Raw genomic sequence first — 17,304 nt, forward strand, 5'->3', positions numbered from 1 at the left:
CTACCCGAACCAGCGGACAAAAAATTCAACCCGCGGCAACACTTCAAAAGTAGCCCAATTCCGCGGGAAAACCGCAGACCTGGCAACACTGGCCTTGGACTCAGATCTTGTAATGGTTTTAACAAATGACCAATGGGCAGGTGGGTGTTGTTTTCTACAACAGCATTCGAGAAAAGCGAGACAACAAACGGCAAAGATACGTCAAAAACAAACATAATCGGCGAAGAAAAACATTTCAGTCAAACGTATTTGAAAAGTATGTTTTAATTCTGAGGGAACGTCATTTTCTTGATACAGGGTTGCACCAATACAGCATGTCGCAATTTTTCAATGGAAGGCAATTTTCGGTCTGAACTCCCACTTACAGTAAAGTGGTAGATTAACGGTCTGACTTTTGGCTTGTTTTCACACCGTCTGACCATCTTGTATTTCTTCCCCAATTGGACTTCATTGTACACCTTTCCAATACATTTTGTGTGCACAATGTTCTCATAATCGACAGAAGAGATCATGACAAGTTCATTCTTGACCTTGGAAACACTTACTAGCTTCAAAGCTCTGTAAAATGCAAGTTAGTGCCCATGAGTTTTGACAATAGATACAGTACAATGCTCACAATCATGAAAACAAAGCCCACTTTGTAATGAATTGGAATTTTTTCTTTCACTCATAAACAACTGTGCCTGCGTTTTAGGTCTTGGAAACAGAATGAATGTGATGAATGTCATGCTGTTCCTTTTGTTTTCACCAACTGTTCAAACAGCAAGCAGATGATCTCTTTCATTACACCTGGCGAACTTGATCTCTCGGGAAGTACCTCTGGTTCATGAATGCTGATGATTTACACCCCCCGAGAGAAAGAAAATGCTAATTTTCTTTTAACGTCAAAATGTAATTTGTGGCAAGTTGCTTGATTCATATCAAACATCTGGAAAGCAAAGTGTGTGTGTGTGTGTGTGTGTGTGTGTGTGTGTGTGTGTGTGTGTGTGTGTGTGTGTGTGTGTGTGTGTGTGTGTGTGTGTGTGTGTGTGTGTGTGTGTGTGTGCCTGGCTGGTTTTGCTCCTGCTGACAGAGTAATGGATCTGTTCATTGTTGCATGTGGACTGTGTGTGATGTATGAGATTCATTTGAAATTCTCTGTCTTAAATTAGGCACTCACATGTCTCCATATCGGAGAATATAGATTTGAATGTGAAGACTTTGTAGGAAAAATTATAAAAGGTTTGCGGTCATCATTGCTGTGAAATGGTCTTGATCGTCGTCTTATGTGAAACCCAAATCATGCACAATGAATGTGTATTCCTGGTCTTATACATAAAGTTTGATGTGATTTTAATTTGGTGTAAATCTAGTATGAGATTTTTTTTATCAAATCTGAAAAAAAAATCTGAAAAGTGTGTCTAACAGAAATGTACATGTATGTATTATTATATACAATTATTTGTTTTTTTAATTGGATGTGCAAACAAACACTACTTACACTAAATGAAATAATGACACATTTCCATCTAAGTCCATTATGCAATTCACTTTATTGCCAAGTTGATTTTAAGTATACTAACAAACAAAACAAACATGACATTTTTCACATTGGCTTTTAACAAAATAAAAGCCTTATCGACATGATTTTATGAAGACACCATAATTAGATGAAATTATAAAAACCCACAATAGAAATGTACACAAAGAATTCATTATAAAACATTTTGACATGCAATAAATACATTCATTTCTCTAAGCAAAGTAAGATCAATATTGACAATGAAATGCAGAAAATGCAAAAATACTGTTTGGTTAAATGTATTGCTTTTAATTGTTTTCATGGTATAAACTCTTGTAAAACCACAAAATGAAACACTGGACATTATTGATGTTTCATGGACGTTTGCTTCATGCCTGCTGAAATAATATCCTGTCTTCCACTGAAAAATATAATTTCCATTTAAAATAAGACAGGCCCTGTCATGTATTTTGTTTTCTCCATTCATCCCGATGCTACTGCGTGGCAGTCTGTGTTAATACTGAACTTTTTTATGAACCACAACTAGTCGTACAACCGCCTCAATACGTCACACTGATCTCCATTAGATCATAACACATCATTCCTACACATCGCCATTTCCCAACACCAGCATATATCTTGTGTGTGTGTGTGCGTGCGTGTGTGTGTGTGTGTGTGTGTGTGTGTGTGTGTGTGTGTGTGTGTGTGTGTGCGAGGCCCCTGAGGCTGTGTAACATTTTGGCGCAGGTTTTAGTGTGTGTTAGTGGAAGCTGTCAGTGGAATCACCTTTTCTTTAATAATGGCTTTTTCTATAAGAAGCGACAGTCCAAACGGAGCAGGGAAACCTAATTAAATCTGATCTAATATGGACTGGAGCAGCAGTCTGCCATCCAGCTGTGTGTGTCCACGTGAGCATGTGTGTGCGCGTGCGTGTGTGTGTGTGTGTGTGTTTGTGTGTGTGTCTGTGTTTGTTGTTTGAAGTATATACATTCAAATCTACTCCTTGACCAACGTGTGTTCTTCCAAATTCCTGCTTGTTTTGTCCTTGCTCTTTGTTTGTCTTTGAATTTAAACTTCTGGAGCAGAAGTTGTACACTGTAAACCAAAAGGTTCCAGCCAAAGTCCACTTGGTTTATCTTGTATGTGTTCAAGGTAGAGACAGAAACAGAGGTCCAAACTAAACAGATGGAAGACGACACGTTAGCCAGAACCCCCTCTCCTATTAAACTACAAAGAGCCTACTGTGGGTTGTGTGCTGATTGGGTGATAATTGTTAGGTCTGGAACAAGGATGACATCTCTGAGGACACGCTGACATGAACATTCACATTTACAAGAAGAAGAAAAAACCTTGACAATGACCTGCAGCAATAAACAATGAAAAGTTTTTAAAAAACTACATTTTCCTCACAAGATAATGTCCAAAAAGAGGGAAACGAAACAGAGTAAGCTCAGAGAATGAGGTGGGGGGGGATAGGTGAAGAGACTCACAGAGCAGCCAGCTTTTCCTGGTGATTTACTGAAGGTTGTGACTATCAAGCACAGGCTATTTTTCTCTCCGTTTCTTCTTTTTTTCCCTCTCAACTCCGCCGCTCCCTTACTCGTTCTCTCCATCTCAGTGCATGACTTGGCTGGTGCAGCGGAGGCCCGGCTCAATTGTGCAATTTCATACATGTTTACTTTACTGGCATCTTTCTGAGCATATTTTCCCCCCGAACATTTCCCCTCACATTATTCTGCATTTCCTCTACAACGACATGCTGCCTTTAATCTCCCTTTGTAAGCATTTTCTTGGCTTGAGGATCAGAATTTAATAATGATGTCAGACCCTTTTTCTTATTTGGCCCGTCATCTCCTGTATTTTAACACATGCCACAAAGTTCTTTTTGGAAATTGATCAGGGCTTAAAGAAAAAGAAAGTAGCTCCTCACATAAACATTTAGACAACTGTCTTTTTCAGCATGAAAAACAGCTGGAAGTGAGTGGATCATGGGAGAGGAGGGAGGCAGCGGGCGCTGTGGGTCAACGGTTTGTGTGGAGTGTAAAAGAGAGAAGGGACAGAGAGAGGTGAGGAAGGGAAGTTGTGCTCCGAGGTAACAAGGCCAGTGGATAAGCGTGGCCAAGCCCTGCACAGGGAGGAAGAGGAGGAAAGCAAAAGAGAGCTAAGTGCCAGGGGAAAGGCCGTTGTGGGACTTCTAGGGGATCATAAGAGTAATAAAAAAATCACAATACAATGATTTTTCCAGAAAAGTGCAGTTTGGGGAAATAAATCGAAAGCAGCTGCTTGTAATAAAGACTTTTGAAAGTGTCAAATCTCTCTCTTGTACTTCACCCTGCTCCACTGTGGGAACGGCGTTCAGACATGTAGATATGTAGATGGACAGGTGCACTATGTGGACACATCAGAACACCTACACACACACACAAACATACAAACACACATACAAACACACAGGCTTACACACAATTTATTGCAGAATCACTAACCCATGTTATATTGAAGGCACGATTGTGTTGGCTGACTTAAGTAAGAGTCAGTTTTTGATTTGAACACCAAAATAAGGCTTGAATATTAATATAATTTGGCTCTATCTTACATTTTAAATGAATCCTCATAAAAAGAAGTATGTACACTGGACAATAGTGGCACGTCCGCGCTGTGCTCTCATGCCATATTAGCCACATAGAGAAATAATAACAATAAGGAAAAGTCAAAGTTGGTCACAAGCTTAGCTCGAAAATGCAACCCGTGGAAAATACAAAGATCGTCGCTGAGTTTTGCTTTGAGCATCTGTGATGTCTGCTAAATGCTTCAGTCCTTTAGGCACACATCGTGAAATATAATAAATGTCAAACAACTATGATTGCAGATCGGGATTATACAGCCTGTCAGAGTCACATAGTGACCTCGGCCCGCTGCCGCTGGTAGAAAGCTTAAAGGCATACTTTGAATGTTTCAACAATTAACCTAAACCCTTTTTTGGTCTGCACGGGGCCATTGGAAGTCATCCAGGCTTTTACTTCTATACTGTATAAAAGTCACGGGTCTAGGATGGTTGCAACATCATTAGAGAGAAATCGAGTGGTTTAAATAATAAAATGTTGGTGGTTTGTCTTGATGCACTCATTTATATTTGCATTCATTAATTTGTTGAATATCAATTATTGTAACTAATAAATAGTTTGAAATGCTTCATTTAATTTCTTTTAAAACATCTTCATCAAAACCACTTTTGGGGAAGTTTTCTGGGTTGTTGTGTCAAATAAATAACAATAATAATGGGATATGGCATAAAACCCAAAGGGGCGGGTGGCAACACCAGCAAATTGAAACAACCACAGAGCACTACAAATTCTGCCATTTTTTAAATTGTGATTTGGATTATAGTTTCAATATTGATCAACCCTGCCTAAATATATATTTATCTATATAAATATTTTTTAAATATCTTAACGTATTCCTGTGACCAAAAGGATGCCAAACCATGTTATTCTTAAAATCCTCAAGTTGTAACTAAATGTCTGCTTCGCCGTGCGGCCCTTGAAAACTCATGATGTCGTATCAGCGTGACACTGAGCAAACGGTCTATTCCCAACGAGCAAAGAGGGGAAGGAAAAGAGAAGATACAGTCTCCTTGTTTTCTGAATGGAGGGTTTCAGAAGTATGAACAGGCTTTCATACTGAGACAATGGCTCGGATCCACCCTGCTGCGCTCTCCCTGCTCCTCTCCCTCCCCATTCTCCGTCTCTCTATCTGCCTCTGAGCAGAAACACACGGCACATCCTGCTCAACACAACACACAAGCCAAAGGTTCACTTCCTGCTCCTCAGCTCTTCTCCTTCACATCGACCCTATTCCCAGGACGTGCATTAACAGCCCTCCGTACGCTCAAATGGCATCGGGACATACAAACAGACAAGCAAACGCTTCCCCTCTCGACAGATACGCAGCCCCTCCGTCTGTCATACACATTAATGCAATTGGGCACATTTCAAACAGTGCACATCCTACAGAAATGTTCAGCCATTATCTTGTTCTTCCCTCCTGCAGAGATTTGGAGTGGCTGTGGAAACTTTTCATGTTATGGAATGGAAAAAGAGGATGCCCACTTTCATTCAAACGAGTGAACGAGAAGGAGTGAGAGGACAGAAATTCCCACGACTGACACTTCCTTCTCCCCCAACATTGTTTGCACGTATGCACAAGCTGGCTGTTTTATCGAAGCTATCCTTTCTATTTATTTGTAAAAGAGCTAAAAAATAATTTAAAAATTGGAAGAATGATCCGAAACAAGGGGACATCTTGTGTGTTTGTGTGCATGTGCAGCCTCAGTCTCACTCCCATCATTCAAAGTTCACTCACCTCTGGAGAAAAAGGGTCACACAATTTGAAGCTAGTTTTCATACTGCTTGTCTTTTTAGCACTGGGAATACATTAAGTCTTTTGGAGACATTTCAAAGCACAACACTTGTCACCCAGACCTTGTATGTGTGGTTGAAACCAAAGATTGACGCTCACTAAAGAACGATTCAGAAATTCACAAGCAGCCAGTTAAGATACAACCAAAATGACTTTGCCTTATGTTTTCGTAATGGAATTGGTCAAGCCGACACAAGCCTCTTTGAGGACAACATAATAGAAAATGTATACCGCATAGTAAAAATTCAAACAAACGTTAATATCACATGTTATCTCTCCACCATAAAACTGTAACAAGAAATGTATAAACACAGAAATAACCACAGGTTTAACACAGGACAACTGCCCTGTTAATATAAAAAATAAAATAAAAACTGTGTGTGTGTGCAAGTGTGTCTGTGTAATTGTGTGTTTTGATAATTGGAAGGTGTAGTAAAGCTTAGCGTCCCCACGCTGGGTTCAGTCCTGAGGTAAGCACCAGTTTCACGTGCGCTATTTTCAGTTCAAACCAAAATAAAGAAAAGTAAGTGACAGAAAAAAACATGTTTGATATGATCATATGCTACAGAAAAGAGAAGCCCTTAAATTATTGTTACATTTTGTTTTCAAAATCGCAAAAACCAGGCACATTGTCTCTGTTTTTTTATTTATTTTTAAGCCTTTAAGATTCACCACGTCTATCACAGTGTATATTTATGGCTTTAGTCTTCACATTCACCCGCTGAGGTTCGCATTGGTACTATAGTGGTCAGACATTGTTTATCTGAATCAAGGACCAGTAGAAAAGGCCAGCATGTTCTTTGGAATAAACATTTTAAAGACGACAAATACGCCGTCAACCCGCAACCTTTAAGTGCTCTTTTGTTTTCAAGCTGGAGGAACTGCTGGGCAGCCAACACAGAAATATGTCATTCTTTGTTTCCCCGCTTAATACCAGCGGGGAAGGGAGACCGGTCCGGGAGACATTTGCTCGGCTCGGATATTATGTTAATAAATGGATAAGAGACGTAAAAGGGGTAAGATGGCAGGCATGAAATGGGACATCATGCCGGCGAGCAGTGGAATTTGTCCAGGAGAAAGTGAAATTTCACAGAGATTACTGAGGCACAGCAGCTGGGATGTGTTGTTCACCCGCTGACTTCCAGGGAAGACCCACAAACCCCTTCTTATGTTCATATCACAGACAGATTAGCAGCTCACTATGTGTGAGTGTGTGTGTTTGTGGTGAGACGGGGGGGTGAATGTATGTGTGTGCTGAGTGTAGTGGAGCGCATTTCAGGCTAAGGCACTCACGTTGGCCTGTCAACAGTAGCAGGGGTCCCAGACAACAGACTACAGGGGATGGAGGTCAAACGAGAGGTCGGACAGCGGAACAGCGTCCGACTACTGCTGCCACACGGTGAATCAATGTGCTGCTGTGGATCGTAATTGCTCCTGACTGACAGATATCTGTGCAATTAATTCTGTTCAATCCTTTCTGAACGGCTGCATCGGTAATTGCAAATATTACACCATGTCAGAGGCAAAGCCCAAGCTTCGTCTACACGACGAGATGAAGCTACGCTCATCATGAACAGGGATTAGTGTGTCATCAGTTGGGTATTTGCAATCATGTCCCAGTTATGAGATCACAGGGCTGTGCTTTCTGCATCTCAATAACAACTGAAAGCTAAGGGATGTGAATCAAAATACAAAGGAAGCTTGAGCTCAAAAGGGGTTACATGTTAACACAGGTGTAAGGCTGATTACGCTACTATTACTGTCACAAAGTTGGACCCTTTATCCACAAAACATAAGTGGGGGAGTGGTTTACTTTTTAAAATGTGGAGAAAATAAAACAGAGATTTAAAGCGAGATCCTGATGCAATTGCTCTTATCGTTTCGTCACTTCCTTGCAACTTGGGAAGCATGAACATGATTTGGAGAAGCTGGAGAGTAAGATACATGAATTGTCCAGTACCCCAAAAACAGAAGAAAAAAAGAAAAAAATATACATCCACCCATTACGTTAAAGTCCAAAGGAGTTGGCTTATTCATTTGGTAAAAGTTTTGCTCAGGTCTGGACCGAAACCCTGAATCGTGTCCTTATGTGCTTTTTCAAATGTTGTACAAAGATAATACTTATTAGTACACAGGTTTAGGGTCAGATTGCAACGTTTCCTTGCAACAGTTTCTCTTTGGATTTCACTACAATAGAAAAATAAATAAAACAATTTCATTTTGGTTTTCAATTCGTCACTTTGGCTCAATGGCTGTACTTTCTCAATGTTCTTTTTGCATACGCTGTACATACATACATACTGTACGTGTTTCAGGAAGTGTCTCTTGGGCACGGAATAGCACAAAGGTCCTTTAAGATACATTAGATGCATAGAAAGGCACTTACAGTCCACACATGTTGGTGAACAGACCAATTCCTCTTGGCCTGAGTCTGAGGTGCAGTGGAGATATCGAGTTGAGGTGAATGGCTTTAGAATACTGCAAGTTGTGTGTGCACCACAGACCTATTGGTGAATGCCATGTATACAGGTCTTGTGGTCTTAGCTGGGTGAGTAGCGGTCGATGATGCGGGCGTCGGAGAGGGCCTGTTGGGCAGGGTGAAGAGGTTGGCCCAGGATGTCCATCTTGTCGTGGGAGATACCCAGGTGCTCTGAGGCCAATTTGGACAGTGGGTAGAGGCTTTCCATGACCTTTGCATCGGCAACAAGTTGCTGCTGGGCTTGGATGAGAAGCTCATTGGCCTTCTCCTGCTTCAGCCCCAGGTGCTCTGCTGCATATTTACTCAGCGGATAGATGCCCTCAGCAAAGTCCAGCTTCAACTTCCCATCTGTGGTCAGGCCCCCTGCACTCCCTCCACTGCTGTGCATCTTCATGTGGCTGATGAGGTTGCGCTGCTGCGCGAACTTTCCCCCGCACACCTGACACTCATAGGGCTTCTCCCCGGAGTGGATGCGCATGTGCTCGGTGAGGCGGTACTGGCGAGTGAAGCGCATGCCACAGGAGTCGCACGCAAAGGGTTTAAGGCCCAGGTGGCTGCGCATGTGGCGGGTCATGGTGCCCCGCTGCGTGAACTTCTTGCCACAGATGCTGCAGGGGTAAGGCCGGGTCAGCCAGTGGGTCTTCTCATGCTGCCGCAAAGTGGCTGGGTCTTTGTAGGACTTCTCGCAGGAGGAACAGCGGTAGGGTCGCATCATCTCCCCGATGCCCCCTGAACCCAGCCCCTGGCTGGACTTGGTCTCCAGGTGGGACAGACTGTTCAAACTGTTGCTGATGTTCAGGCTCCCGTAACCGTTGGTATTGCTGCTTATGTTTCTGGTGCTGCTGTTATTGCTGTTCCCCATCTCCCCACCAGAGTTGCCATACAGCTCTTCTTCTGTGTGCGTCTCCACATGTGCATTGAGCTGCTCTGAGCTCGGGAAGCCTTTGTCACAGGGGATGCAGACGTAGAGATTGTCCCCGAAGCTCTCCGGCTCATACGGCATGTGGAACCTCCCCATTGGTCCAGAAGGGGACGGGCGGCCTTCACTACTGCCTGTCTCCTCTGTGCCTGACCCGCTCTTGTCGTCTGCTCCTTCACTCTCCTCCCCGGCCTTGTGGTGGTTATGATGATGGTGTCCATTTTCACCGCTTTCCTCCTCATCCTCATCCTCATCTTCATCCTCAGCTGTGTATGATAGTGGCTCATGTTTCACCCAGCGGTAGATGTTGCCCATATCTCTGCGCGCCTCTCCAGCTTCCGTTGGTGTGTCAGGGCTGGGGGGACATGGGTAGCGATCTCTGGCCTGGGAGCCTGAGTGGTGCAGGTGGGGGAGGTGTGGGCCAAGAGGCTGGTTGAGATGGGGGAAATGTGGAGGAGTGCGGGAGCTTGCATGGTCGGTTGACTCCATTTTTTCTGAGGGGAAGGCCCTTCCATTCGTCCCCTGCATGGGACTGACACGGCCACTCAGAGTCCCGTTTCGCTCCTCATCATTATGAGTGTTTGCCAGATGGGATCGAGAGGGGGTGTGCTGCGACTGGGAGTTGGGACTTTTCTTGGAGAGATCAAGGCCGTAGTTGGGGGAGCAGTTCCTCTCAGGGTGGGCTGAGCGCCCAAGCTGGGCGGGCAGAGCTGGCTGCAGGGACGGGAACACCTGAGAGCCCTGCATGGAGGTTGGAGCATACAGCTCCCCAGCATGAATGGCTAGTCGATGGGGAACTAGCTCCTCTAGTGGTGATGCCCGGGTTATATGGCTGTTCAAAATTCCTCCTGGAGGGCATGATTGAATGACAGGAGTAGAAATCCTATACCTGCCACCACTCCCTAAACCCATGCTGTTGGGCCCCAACTTTGGGTAGGGCAGAAATGCGGGACCTGGGCGGGGAGGGTACTTGCCATTTCTTTTCAGCTTCTTTTTGCACACCGCCACTAAGTCAAGCAGCTGAAGGTAGCTGGCAGCTGCCAAGACAGCCCCTAGATTGGGTTCAGTGGGAGAAGTGGGATCTCCTTCACTAAGGCGGCCTGTGTAGATGTAGTCCAGAATGACCCTGAAGACCCCTGGACTCACCATCTCGTGGTCGAGGTTGATGAGATTGTCATGGACCACCAAAGATTTCAAGTAGAGGCTGCTGGCAGCCAGAATGTTCTTGTGAGCTCGGAAGAGGGCGTTCTGCACCACAATGATAACATCACACAGGAAGCCTTTGGTTCGTTGGCTGTTGAGCTGCAGGAGGAGATCCCTAGCATGACTTGGAACTTCCATGGCACCCAGCATCGTCTTCAGTCCGCCACCTGCAACAACAGATATCTGTAAAACATCATGCGGCAATCAGTTTATATATATATATATATATATATATATATATATATATATATAGTCATTACACAAAAGCACAATAAATGTGTAATTGTTTGCACCACAGAAATGATTGTTAATGCATTGAATAAAAATAATCTATGAAATCTATGTTTTATACATCTGACTATATTAAAATATATCTGTGAAGTTTGAATACCAAAAGGTTTTACTGCCTTCAGAAGAGTAAAATAAATTTTCAAAAATGTGGAAACAAAAATATGCATACGCATATACATCTATGATAACACAGACCTAATTAAAAACAGAATTCTTTTTGCAACACCACACTTAATTGCAAATTTATAGTAACAGCCAGAGTTTACACAATCATGCTTAATTAATTGATTCCACTCAATGAAACATGTACAAAAACAGAACTTATGTGTGAAAGTGCACATGGATGCTACGTAGTAGAAGTAAACTTGTGCTGAAGGTGAGTCATTGAAATGGTTTTCTCATTATCAGACATTCAAATCTAAGCATTCACTTCCTCTACAGTGAGCAAGAAGATAAGAAAATCCAAAATTCAGAGAATGGCAGATCTATATTTTGTCACTGTGGCTTCCTGATAAAGTATTCCAGAAGTATGATAAACCTGTGAGGGACGCACACGTCCAAAAAGAAGATGGATCTTTCAGCTCCCCTTTGTGCCCAGTCATATAAGGAACATGCTAACGCATATAACGCATGCTTATGTAAATCACTATTACACATTTACATTCCTTCGATATATCATTTGAGATGAGCTTCAGGAATGTAATGCACACACACGTAAATCCCCCCCCCCCCCCCCCCACACACACACAGAAAAACACTCAAACGGCCACACTAATTGTTCCATCAAGCCTAGAATAAACTATATCAACTGCATGAAACACTGTGTATTGTTCAACCGGTGGCATCTGAGGATAGTTTACATATCAGATTAAACGTCTCGATCCGTCCCTATGGGTTTAGTCTCACAGATGGGAAACAAGCTACTAAATAAATATCATGTCATTCGTCTGATTATGGGGTTCCTGACTCCAGCTCATTCACTTCTTGTTTATTTCATTCAGTGTACATGCTCAATACAAGGGAAATATGAAATTGGTAAAAATACATCCAAAACAGAAATTCTGGAGACTCCTGAACAAAAAGTGATATGACTATTATCTTGTCTCACAATAAAAATAAATATTGTGTCAAATTTAAACTCTGAAACCTCAAGATCACTCGTAAAAACAATTGTTGCCGTGTATTTTGGGAAACGCATGTTCAGCATCAGGCATATAACATCAGAAGGAAACACTGATTTCATAGGTGATGAAATGGAAAATTAAAAGTCTGAACAATCATGATGTCCAGCTTAGTGATCATGTGGAGAACGGTCATCACTATTGAAGAAAATATATACATTTTCATAAAGATAATTTAATAGGTTCTGTCCTCAAATCTCTACTTAGGAGATGTATGCTTTTTATTATTTATAATTTGGTAAATATATATTTTTTAATTAAAAAAGCTATGAATAAAAATGTGGGTATAAGACAGATTTAGGTAGGTTTGCTCTCCATCATGTCCCCAGCTGTCATCTAAAGTATTTCCACTTCTGGTTTCTGTCTGGTTTTGATTACTCAATGGTCATATTTTACTATAAATGTCATCGTCGATCAAATCAAACTTGTTTAGAAATGAGAGTGATATGAGGAATTGACCAAGTACTTTCCACAACATGCTGAACTTTTGCAGTCTCCACTGCATTAACGGGTGTTTAGTTTACTGTTGCTGTGACTGGTAACTGCGCGGAGCGTGGCGACACGTTGTGTATTCACACACACACGATCAGAGTACATTCCCGTCTGCATGCGGTCTACTGCGCCTTATTATGCGAAATTGCATCACAGAGCATAACAAAACAGTTCAGGCTGATTTTTTTATTTTTCTTACAGAGCTTTTAAATCAAATTGTTATGTATGCTTTCACATGTTTACAAATATTTTGTGATGCAATAAAAAAAGAAATATCACGCACACAGAAGTGTACTTCAATGTTGCTGTGCATACAACAAATTAGTTTTGTCAAGGTGGCTGTGGTCTATTGAGAAGCTATAACTTCAAATATCAGAACATATCTGAGGTTACTGTTTGACGTACTGACAAAAAGTGGAAGATCATAAAACATTTTTTATAAACACTCTTGATCTGGAGGGCATGTGTCATCCTGTTCTGCCATATATGATCACAATGATTTTTAGTCAGAGAACACATCTTAGAGCAATCTATAATGTTCTTGGACGCACAAAGCCTGCCCTCATGTGCTGTTTCCATCTGATAGCAGTCCTTTTATGACCCGTCAAAATGATGGAAACTTAGATTATGGAGGCGTAGTTTGTATTATGGCATTCAGTTATTTGCATTAGATTCATTTTAATTGCCCTATATGTTTTCTCTGTTTTGTCACTTTTGTGGTTTGGGTTGAAGCGTGAGACTAAACTTCATACCTCTACATGCAGCCCCAGTCACATAAACACTGGAAACATCTGCTTAAAACATTGTGTTGACATTTTGTTTTCTTTCATTTCAATTTGCTGCCCAAGCTAATGCCTCCTTGTTTATTTTAGAGCCCATTTGACCATCTTCAATTTATGAGCCAACACAAATAGCAAGAATATGTATCTTACTGTCGTTGTATACTACTTTAACCCAATTCGTTTATTTTTTCTCTTTTTTGTGTAACCCACAAGAGGCAAATAACAGCTTGAGTTTCACATTTCGGGGAGAACAACTTCATCCCAAACGCAGATGGAGCAGCAGCACCCACGATATCTGAATATGTCGAATTTTAGTCTGGTCATTAAACACATCATGCAGCATAAGTGTCAGTTTCCTGTGTTATTTCTGTAATCGCGCATCTAAAAAGCATCACACATTTATAAAATATCGTCGGAAGTATATGGCAGCGTCCTAATCTTGATAGGAACCGAGTCCACCGTTTGTTTAGAGAGCAGATAACGTATAATCAAATTAATGTGATAATGTTATAATCAATAACTGCAGCAGATTATTCAATTTTATGAACGTTAACTTGCATTGATTATTTATTATAACTTCTACAGATCGATAGACATATACATTCATTTAAAAATGTAATTGAAGCTGTGTAAGTTGTATATGTGCCTGTGTCGCGGGGTGTCGATCAGCACGATGTGAAGCTCATTGCTTCACAACATTTGAGGACTGCACGTCCCGTTTTACATCAAAAACATTAAGTTGCCGGAATGCTTTGAGTGTCGCGCGCCTCCTCGGTGTCTCTAATATGCTTTACTTTTTACTCTTTACTCTTTACTCTTTACTCTTCCTATATTGTGCAGTAACCCACATCACGAGTGACTGACTGCATCTCTGAGCTGCAGCGCCTCGTCCTCTCAAGCTTTATCTTATCTCCGCCTAATCACCTCCAGAAACCGAGCTGTTTCAGCTCATTGAAGGCGTCTTCAGGGAGAATCAGAGAATCGGAGAATCAGACAACTTCCTTGCTGTCACCCAGGCTTGAGCTTCTTTCATAGGCTACATGTATATTAAAGACTGGCTTTTATACAGGAAACCAGAAATTCATCAACTTAAATATTCCTTCCCAAAATAGCCCTATAATATTTGTTGGTGTGTCTGTGTTCGCCTAAACTCACCAGTCATTATTACCCATATTTATTTATTTATTACACATTTATTACACATATTTATGGTCATGCTTTTACAGTTGCTTCCTTCTTAAATTTATTACTGAAGAAGTTAAAGTTCCCCTTCAACAGAGGTCGATGTTCCCATTAACTTTTGCATTAGAGGTTGTTTTTTTTACATTTTAAAATAATTCAACTTTATGGGGATTTTTTTTAATTTAAACAATTGATGTGTTTCAATCGTTTGTTTGTTTTAAACGTAAATTCAAAGATTTATTAAGCAATATTGTAATCTCAATTCGTCATAAATTTGACTGACCCGGAATGATTTTCGTAATTAATTGAGTGTTTTATGTTGAATTAATTATTCGGAAAGAAATACATATTTTCAACCGACTCGAATTAAATGCGCAAAACAAATTTAAAAAAGAATAAGCGGAGCCTCCCTTGTCGATATTAAAATCATACTGGAATCAAAAGGAGGTAAAACGCGACATGATATCAAATACAAATGTGTAAACGATTCATTAAAAAACAGATATACTCTCTGGCACCATGCACTGCACAGTTTAATGGATAAACCCCAAAATGTCGAGCTTCCCCTGTTCTGATTCGGGGGCCTGCTCGTGTACAGCATATCAGCTCTTACCTGCATGCCCGATGTCTTCTGCCATCCGATCTAAGTCTCCCTTAATGATCATCTCAGCAGTCTAGGAGTCATATCTGACGTTTCAGCTATGAACTGCCAGCCTCCAAAAAACCATGCCAGTTTTCCGAGCGCGTCTGCCAGCTCTTTTTTTATGATTATTAATTGATATGAATTTCTTGTCGCTCCTTAGGTCCGTCCTCCCACCCACTTTCCTCCCTCTCCCTCTTTCTGTGTGTCTCTGCCCCCCTCCTCTCCGCTCTTTCTCATCTCCTCCTATAAAAAATACGTGCTTAGACGAGCATCAGTTTCCTCTTATTTTTTTTCTAGTAATTTCCTTAGCTATTTTTGAGTCGGAGCAATAACGCACACCGGGATGATAATGGACCCTCTATGCGCCTTAAGTGTTTTAGCGCCCCGTGTGATGTCAGTCTATAATAAAACTAAAAGGTAAAATCGAGGGCAGGAACTTCAAGTGACCCCGACTTGAACTTCTCAACACATCGTCTTAAAGAGACAGGCAGCCATTGTATAAGCACGCATGTTGCATATTTATGATCAGGCAGCACACTTAATCTTTGGAGGGAACTTTAATGGTATAGATATAACTGGTTACATCAAGGGTTGTTCAAGCTTTATATGACAAGGACCTTCAAGGAATTAGCCCCCCCCCCCCCCCCCCCAACACCATCATATTTAATTGTAGCCTATCAGTCTGTCCCTGAGGCCAAAATAAATTCAACATCGATCACATTGCTTGCTGCTTTATTGTGCAACATTCACAATTATGAATTCCTTGGACGCGTTTTAATTACGTAAGATGAATGCAACTGTTAAAAGAAGGTGTGTCTCGTCTGGAGAAGGTGTCACCCTTGAGAAGAGTTAATAGCCCCCGTAGCTTCACTTAAAGAGCACTTTGGAAACGTATCACCCCCGAGTGCTACGTTTTTCAAGTGTTTGGACTCAAAACATTCTTATGATCAGCAATAACAGCGCAGCTCTATGCCACATAGAGCCCACTATAGATACTGTTGTATATATCTCAAGCCTCGTGCGGGAAATCTCTTCCACACGACCAAAGTTAGATATAATTTAAATATGTCGAAATTAAAAAATGAGAAACACCAAATGAATATATGGCTGTAAATTCGATGCCGGACGCGCTCATATGATCCAGATGCGCGGACGCTGTAACGTCACTGGAGGCTTCATCAGGACCATCGGCTCAAAACGACAAGACATACAGTACATTCAAACTTGGAGAAAACTAATCAGAGTAGTCTACTTTAAAAAGCTGCTCAGAGAATCACAGTGTCACTCGCACATCTGCATGAATGTCATCAATGCCTCTCTGCCGTATCACAGTCTTACCTCGGACTCATGTCTGGTGCTCTGGCCGAATGTCTGCGCTCCTTTTCGGCAGTCCCTCATTAGGACCTCCGCCGTTTCCGCCGAGTCCAACTCTCTCTCAAAAGATCTCTTCCGCCTAATTTTGCAGCCCTGCCGTCTCCCGGTTTCCCCCCCCCCCCCCCTCTTTTCACTCTCTTCCGTACACTGCTATCTCACGTGTTAACAAGACAATCTGACACTTCAGACGATCCGGGGTCCGGTCGGACCAAACCTGCCCGAGGAGACTTCACGCGCACAGCGACACCCAATGGGGGAGCCTGGCAGTAGCGAGTCCTATTGGTCTTATCACGGAGCACATGCTGTGTGTTCGTGTGTGTGCGTGTGTGTGCGTGCGTGTGTGTGAGTGTGTGTGCATGCGTGTGTGTGTATGTGCGTGTGTGTGCGTGTGTGTGTGAGGGGTGGGGGGTCGTGTGTGTTTGTGTGCGTGTTCGTGTTTGTGTCTGCGTGTGCGTGTGTGTGTCTGTGTGTGTGTTTGTGTTTGTCTGTGTGTTTAGGTGTGTGTGTGTGTTTGTGTTTGTCTGTGTGTGTGAGTGTGTGTGTGTGTGCGTGTGTGTGAGTGCGTATGTGTGTGTGTGTGTGTGTGGAGGGAGGAGAGCACATATGAAAAAACACACGGTAAACTATACGAATGTTATATTGTATCTTTATTATTAATGCATGTAAATATCAGCTGTAAGTTTAAGATAGCTGCTCTTTACTACGTTATACACTGCATGGTATCGTTTAATCATATCATATAGGCCGATTATATGTATGTGCGTAAAATCGTAAATGTTTCCCTCAGACATGTATAGTACAGTAGACTAGCATACAATGTTTTACTAAATTACAAATA

General features: G+C 41.9%; 1 protein-coding gene across 3 annotated transcripts; it reads right to left on the reverse strand.

Moving 5' to 3' along the window:
• Positions 1–1,513: 1,513 nt before the first annotated feature.
• Positions 1,514–16,549, reverse strand: hic1 (hypermethylated in cancer 1). 3 transcript variants are annotated; one of them, XM_056440389.1, is made up of 2 exons: positions 16,431–16,549; positions 1,514–10,704 (listed from the first exon to the last, which is right to left on the reverse strand). In XM_056440389.1, exons 1-2 carry the CDS (start codon positions 16,488–16,490, stop codon positions 8,461–8,463), a joined length of 2,304 nt encoding a protein of 767 aa, XP_056296364.1. In that variant the 5' UTR covers positions 16,491–16,549; the 3' UTR covers positions 1,514–8,460. The 3 variants fall into 3 exon arrangements, with proteins under 3 accessions (XP_056296364.1, XP_056296366.1, XP_056296365.1); XM_056440391.1 differs by having other exon boundaries at positions 1,514–10,688; positions 16,431–16,514; XM_056440390.1 differs by lacking the exon at positions 16,431–16,549 and adding an exon at positions 15,063–15,162 and having other exon boundaries at positions 1,514–10,688.
• Between the last annotated feature and the right edge of the window lie 755 nt (positions 16,550–17,304).

This window comes from Pseudoliparis swirei, chromosome 20, assembly GCF_029220125.1.
Source record: "Pseudoliparis swirei isolate HS2019 ecotype Mariana Trench chromosome 20, NWPU_hadal_v1, whole genome shotgun sequence".
NCBI lineage: Eukaryota > Metazoa > Chordata > Actinopteri > Perciformes > Liparidae > Pseudoliparis > Pseudoliparis swirei.